A 7,901-nucleotide genomic window follows, 5' to 3' on the forward strand; every position below is an offset into this window, starting at 1 on the left:
ATCCCCAAGCTTATCCTACAAGAAATTTCAAGCATTAGGTCGAGATTTTGAAGTTCAAAAGTTCTAGGGTTTTGCTCAAAAACCCCAAAATCTGCCATGAGAGGTTGAAATAGATGTGAAAGATAAAGAAGATGAAGAAAAGAGAAGAATTTCATACCTTGGAGCTTGATTTTTTGATGCAAAATTGAGGAAGATTGAGTATTTGGAAGGTTTTTTTTGAAGGGAGGCAGTAGGGAGAGAAAGAATCGCAGGTATTGAGAGAAGAATGAGTTAGAAAAATCGAGATTTGACCTTAAAATCGTTCAGCTCTGTTTTTGCGTTTACACGGTCCGTGTAAATTAAAGGGGAGCATTTACACGGCCGTGTAAATCCCTGAATCAGATATACCATGTTTAATCGTTTACACGGCCCGTGTAAATTAAAGGCATAAGCTTACACGCCGTGTAAACTTCTAAGAAGGCCAAAAAATTTGATTTTTTTTTCACTTTTTGAAATTGCAACCCGCTAAACCTCTACTGCCCGAAAAATGATTTTTAACCCTCTTTTAGCATGAAAAACAACTTGGAAGTTTGAAAACAAAGAAAATACAATGAAAATATAGGAAATGACAAAAATACCCCCGGGTTGCCTCCCAGTTAGCCGCCCCTTTTTAATGTCGTTGGCTCGACTTGGACCCCAACTATTTGTGCTTCAGTCTGGATACGTGGGCCTCTCTAACATATCATCACTCCTCACATGCTTCTTGTCATCAATAAACTCTAAAATCTCCAACACTTCATTATCCATATCAAACTTCTTTGCAAGCTCTTTGGCTTTGTCCCTGTCTAGTTTCCATGACAAAACTAATTCTAGAAATTCATTTTTAGACAAGTTCAAACCCTTTTTTGTTGAGGGATTGATCAAATTGGCAAAATTAACAGATTGAACATCAAAAGGAGTCTTTTTTGCTTCATGCACATTGAAGTTGATAACTTCAGCATCAAATTCCATACTCAAAGTTCCATTGTAGACATCGATTTTTGTTTTAGAAGTTTTAAGAAAAGGTCTACCCAAAAGTATGGAACTTGAACTTGGAGAGTCATCATATCCCATATCTAAGACATAAAAATCAGCCGGGAAGACAAATTCATCGACTTGCACTAACACGTCCTCTAATACTCCCTTTGGGTGTACCAAAGACCGGTCAGCAAGTTGGATGATCACACTGGTTTTGCTCAATGTTCCTACACCAATTGATTTGAAAAGAGAATAGGGTAGGACATTTACGGATGCACCTAGATCAAGCATAGCTCGGGGTACATAAAGATTTCCCAACTTGCAAGGCACGGTAAAGACACCGGGATCCTTGCACTTCGGGGGCATCCTCTTTTGCAAAACCGCGGATACATGCTCCCCAACCGTTACGACTTGATTTCCTTTTAATTTCTTTTTAGATACACAAAGATCCTTAAGGAACCTTGCGTATCTAGGTACCTGCTTGATGACCTCGAGGAGTGGAATGTTGATTTGAACTCTCTTGAACATTTGCATGATCTCATTCTGCTCCTGTTCTTTCTTCGTGCTCTTTAATCTTTCGGGAAATGGAGCAGGTGTGGCTTTAGAATCAGTGATGAAGGGCTTCTTTTCAATTGTTTTCTCTTCCTCCTTCTCTTCTTTGGTCGTCTCTTTAACTACTATTTCTTCTTCCTTTGGATCAACCGACAATTTTGGACCATCATAACTCTTCCCGCTTCTCAATGTGATGGCACATACATTGTGCCTTGGGTTTGCTTCAGTTTGGGCAGGCAACTTTCCTTTAGGTTCTAGTTTGCTTACGGAAATAGCAAGCTGTGAAACTTGTTTCTATAAGTTCTTTATGCTTGCTTTTGTCTCTTGTTGGAAAACTTGTGTACTAGTTGCCAAACTTTTTACTATGTCCTCTAAAGACATACTTGATGAACCCGCTTGTTGAGGAGGGTGTTGTGGTTGCCTTGGCTGAAAGTTTTGTGGTGGAAAAGGTAGTCTTTGTTGGTATTGATGTGGCTGACTTGGTTGGTAGTTCCCTTGTTGATTTCCTCCCCAACCTTGATTGTTGTTCCATCTTTGATCACCTCGTGGCTGCTCATATCCCCTTTGACAAGATCCAAGAAAACCTCCCATGGCTTTTGCTTCTTCATAATCTTCCTCTTGAAGTTGAGGGCACATGTTGGTTGGATGTCCAACTTGTGTACAAATACCACAAGGTCTAACTGTTGGTGGTTGCACGCCCTTGTCCTTTGCAAGCATCATTACTACCTTAGTCAACTCAGAAAGTTGACTTTCAATTTTTGGGGTAGAAATTTCTTTCACTCCTTTTGGTGCATCATTGTACCATTCTTCTTCTTGGACTGTGTGCTTGGACTCTTCTGCCATGTTCTTGATAAGAACTTTGATTTCTGTTGAAGTCTTATCAGCTATAGATCCACCACTTGATGCATTGAGTAATCTCCTATCCCAAGATGACATTCCTTCACAAAAATATTGCAGCAACTGATATTCTGTAATTCCATGTTGTGGACATCTTGAGCACAATTTCTTGAACCGTTCCCAATAAGTATGCAGGGCTTCTCTCTTTTGTTGCTTGATACCAATTATCTCTCTACGTAAAGCTGAAGCTCTCATTTCTGGAAAATATTTATCGAGAAACATCCTTGCAAGTTCATTCCATGTTGTGACTGACCCCGGTGGTAAGTCATACAACCACTCCTTGGCTAAATCTTGTAAAGCAAATGGGAATGCCCTTAACTTGATTTGAACTTCTGTGACTTCATGTGGCTTCATACCCACACAAACAACATGAAATTCCTTAAGGAATTTATGTGGGTCTTCATTCTTAAGACCACAGAATGAAGGTAACAAATGGATGAGTCCAGACTTGAGTTCAAAGTTGATTGTTGCAGGGTAATTTATGCACAAAGGTTGTTGGTTGACATCTTGAGTGGCCCATTGTCTAAAGGTTTGTTCAGGTGGTGGATGTGGAGGATTTTGATTTCCTCCATGGTTGTCTGCCATGGTAGGAGTAGGTGAAGATGGTGGGGTGATACTTTTGGATGTTGGAGAGGATGTGGTTGATGGATTTGATGAAGAAGCTCCGGATTGTTGTTGTTTCTTTAAAATTCTGGCTTGCTTCCTTCTCTGTTTAGCCGATTTTTCTATCTCCAAATCAACTGGTAAAGGTGTACCTGTGCAAAAAGATCTTGGCATAAACAATTAGTACTATCGTATCACCAGCAACGGTGCAATTTGTTTGGTTGTCAAACCAACAAATGATAGGATAAAATAATATTAATAAAGCTCAAATCACTGCTATTTCTAATACTGAGATAGTATAGAGTAAGCAGGGTCGGTCCACAGGAATACAGGACTTCTTATCTTGCCATATTTTCACACATAATACAAATAATATTAAAATGGGGGATTGTGTTTGAACTTTAATTAAACTTCATAAATAAGAAAGATTGATAACAAACGCAGTAAAAGAAGTACATTTCCGATTCTGACTCTTATACATGTATTATGTTGAAAGATGTAATATGATTATAACTCATGTTCAATCTAGGTTGGTAAGTTGGATATTAATAAACTCTAATATCCAAATTGGCAAAAGTATTTTATTTAAAACAAGCTCTTCAAATAAAACTTCATTTAATTGATTCAATTCAAATAAGCTCTTGCATCAAATCATTAAATGACATTAAGTTCTTGCACTAATTACCAACAATGTTTAACATTCCTCTTAAGCTTGGGAATATAAACATTTAATCTTTGATTGCACTAATTTTGATCTAATTACAACCAAGTAAGTGTGTGTTACTAACATCAAATCATAAAACATATACGAATTTCATAATTTGATTAACTAGATTGACTAGAACACATACTTAAGAATTCAAGTTACAACCTAACAACGTGATTAAAATCAAATCAAATCAACCAAACACATGATTAAAATCAAATCAAAGATTACTAGATGTTAAACACAAGTCAAATTCAAGTTACAACCTAACAACACATACTTAAGAATTCAGATTCGGAAATGATAATGAAATCAACCACACATGTCTAGGTTGAACTACAAATAAAACAAGTTTAAACTTCAAATTGACTTACAAAAAAGGAAATTAAAGTGTTTCCAAGTGTTAATCTACTTGCAAAAGCTCTGAAAATCGCCTTCTTTCTTCCCAAAATCCGACCTAACTCCTCACAAAACCGATTGTCTGGATTATAAGAGGGTAAAACCACTTTAAAACCATCGAGACGTTTACACGGCCCGTGTAAATTAATGGGTGCCATTTACACGTCCGTGTAAACAATAAAAGTAGAATTCTCAATTCTTCAAGGTCTTCGAAGTAGAATGCCCTTGCATGTACGTTTACACGGACTGTGTAAATTAAAGGGGAGCATTTACACAGCCATGTAAACTTTTGAGAAGCCAAATTCTTCATTCTATCTCTTCTAAGCTCCAAAAATTCTGCAAATCTGTCTCCAATTCTTTTTAACTTCCTCCAACGATTTCCATCCTTCAAAAAGTCCCTGAAATATCATAAAAGTGTGTGAATGGAATTGCATCATGAAAAATCCCGAAAAATATGCAAAATGCATGAGTTTAAACCTAAATGCAATGCACTTTTATGAACTAAAACTACAAAATGAATGCATGGAATGCACCTAACAGGTCTAAACTACTACGAATGACCTTAGACCAAATGAACTCTATCGTCTGCTCGTCAAGCTACCCGACTCCAGAGCCCGAGACTGATCCCTCACCGGCACCTGAACTGCCGACTGGCCTGGTGAGTAGCGTCACCATACTGAAAATACATCATAACAAACATCAGTATACACATCATAACTCGAGGGATCTCACATACTACAAGTTTCCTAGGTTCATCTTATCGTTACTTGATTCGAATACGGATCCTCTACTTTCAGTAGTACAGGCCCATACTAGCTTCCACATCTATCTGTACTTTCCTCAAGAACTGCCTTGACTCCACCAAGTCCCTTCTACTACTACTGTTGTTCTCATGCTAATCTCGTCCTAGGCTTGCCCTAGGGTAATCACCAACCCACTCTCCGCCATCAACTTCATAAGAAGTCCCTGTTATCTCCCCCTAACTAGCGCGCGAATACCATTAGATATCACTAAGACTAGATAATTTTTCGAATGAGAGATCCTACCCTACAACGGTTGGACTCAAACAAGAGCTGCGAAATAGAGCTGGACCTACCCTTCTGAAATTATTTAGTCCTCTCCATATGTAACTTAACATATTCGTTTACTAGCTAGTAAATGATAACTAGAACTCCTAAAAGCACAAATCAAACAGTATTCGAGCATTGAGTAACATAATCAAGCTTATTCTAATCGGTCCATCATATCACTGACTAATCTGTACTAGCATGTAGTTCATAAAGCTGATACACATATAGCGAGCACATAAGGCATCCTTCCTAGATCCTTAGTCATAATCTAGCATGCAGTTCCCATAAACATATCATCACATAAACTAGTGTGGGTAATTTGGATTACTTACTTGAGCTCAGCTGATTGCATGCACCACACCCTTTTCTCTTTCCAAAATTCTTTTTTTTTTTTAAATTCCTTTCTTTTTCCAAAGTTCTTTTTATAAAAATGATTTTTCTTTTGAAAATTTTTATACCAAGTCCTTAGTTTGATTCCAGACACACCCGAGAGCATGGCCGTATCCCTCAAACCATGGCTCCGATACCAACTTGAAACATCCCAAAAATACAGTTTAAAATTTTCATTTTAAATCATCAATGAAACCATAAATATTATTCATCATTTAAAAACCATGAGTCGTGTATCTCCAAATATATCATAAACATCTGTCAATATATCAAAATCATATGTCAAAACATCAGAGTAAATCATCCCAGGCTAAACGCTGTGGTGTGTACCATGGAGTCATCCCGAGCGCTTCCTCTTACTAGCGGAAGTACTTGAAACTAAAACTGAAAACTGTAACCACAAAGCTTAGTAAGTCTCCCCAAACTACCACATAGCATACACATAATCACATAATAACAGACATTGGGCCTTGCTCGCTACATCGGGCCCCGCCCGGTATCAGACCGAAGTCCGGCATCGGACCCCGCCCGACATCGGACTGAAGTCCGACATTGGTCCCCGACCGGCATTGGGCCCCGCCCGGCATAGGACCGAAGTCCGGTATACATATAACATATCAACAAGCATATACATAAACACATAACATAAACATTTAAACATTCCTCAGGCTTTCCGCAACATCGGACAGAAGCCCGGAACATATAAACATAACATATAAGGTAAACATTCCTTAGGCTTGACCCGACATCGGACCGAAGCCTGTAACACATACACATGCATGAATCACAAAGACATCAAGCATACAAACATTCCTCAAACTTTCCCCGACATCGGACCGAAGTCCAGAAACATATAACCTACATCGGGCTAATCCCGACATCGGACGTAAGTCCGGAATATGCTAACATATATAAACGGGCCGACATTGGAGCTTTTGACCCGTTCCTACTGGAGGAAAACTCACCTCACAAAGATGGCTATTAAATCTCTCGGCTGCTCCCACGACTCCGCGAGCTATCATTATCAAATAACACTTAGTCAAAATCCAAAATAACGATTTTACCCCTGATCTAAATGGGCCAATGACCTAGGCCCAAAACCATAACATGAAGGCCCAAATCCATATATTCTCATGAAGCCCACTAATGGCCCACTTATGGCCCAATTTTCTAAATTGGGCCCAACGTCTCAAATGGGCCTTCCCTCAAGTCCAATATGTAATAAAATCCACTATCAGCCCAAAAGAATAATCCACTAAGGCCCATAATCAACTAGTTTAAATAAATGGCCCGAAAAGGTCCACTGACACAACGAACATAAGGCGTTCCTCCTTGGTTCAGATCGCGAGTCCCAGTGGGAACGCAACGCGTTCCCAAGACCTACACAAGGCGTTCACAGCCATTTTTCAAAAACAGGCCATTAAGCACTTAATCCTTAATCCATGCTATCCAAACACATATCCAAGCTATCTAGGACCTCTAGAATCATAAAGTCATGGACTTGGTGACTTTGCATGTCCCCTTAAGTCCAAATCTCAAGAAATAGCAATCAATTTCCATAAATGTGTTTCTAACTCTTGCATGAACCCATTAAGACCTCAAAGATTGAAACTTTATTGATGTAAGGACACCATTAGCATCAAGGGTGGCAACCGTAACTTGAAAAACGGATTGGTATCATAAAAATCCTTTCTTGGGACGCAAAAAGGTCCAAAACTCCATTAAAATAGATCTAAGCATTCATGAGGCAAGTTGGAAGCTTTTTATCTCAAATGAGTGCCAAAAGGTGATGCTTGATGGGTTTTAGCCATAAGAACTTTCCTATGTGCGCATGCAAAACCCTAATTCTTGGATCTAGGCTTTCTAATTAAACATGATTTGAATCCAAGACTTCTAATAACTAATTAGGTATAAGAACAATACAAAATCAGATCTAGAAGTTTACCTTTGAATCTCTTGTTTGATCTTGTTGTCTTGGAGCTCTAGAGTCACAATTATCACTCCTCTAATGGCTTACAAACACCAAATAGCAAAGATGATGATTTGAGAGAGAGAGAGGTTAGGAGGAAATCGGCCAGGGGTTCTCTACTTTAGATGAGATGCCGATTTCCCTTGGCCATGGAATCTATTTATACTTGTAGACTCCTTAAGGGTTTCACCTTAAACCCTAGTTGGATAATCTTTCCTTAAAGCAATCAAAATCCTTTCCTTAGATAAGCATTGGACGATTTGAGGCTATCCCTAGCCCTAGAATCCATCCATCCTTCATCCAATAAGGATTTACAGTG

At 38.7% G+C, this 7,901-nt stretch overlaps 1 protein-coding gene across 1 annotated transcript; it reads right to left on the reverse strand.

The window, feature by feature from the left end:
- Nucleotides 1-690: 690 nt before the first annotated feature.
- LOC128127088 (uncharacterized) lies at nt 691-4,311 on the reverse strand. Its single transcript, XM_052765433.1, has 3 exons — nt 4,167-4,311; nt 1,912-3,200; nt 691-1,827 (listed from the first exon to the last, which is right to left on the reverse strand). Exons 1-3 carry the CDS (start codon nt 4,309-4,311, stop codon nt 691-693), a joined length of 2,571 nt encoding a protein of 856 aa, XP_052621393.1.
- Between the last annotated feature and the right edge of the window lie 3,590 nt (nt 4,312-7,901).

The sequence above is a fragment of the Lactuca sativa genome, chromosome 1, assembly GCF_002870075.4.
Source record: "Lactuca sativa cultivar Salinas chromosome 1, Lsat_Salinas_v11, whole genome shotgun sequence".
Taxonomy (NCBI): domain Eukaryota; kingdom Viridiplantae; phylum Streptophyta; class Magnoliopsida; order Asterales; family Asteraceae; genus Lactuca; species Lactuca sativa.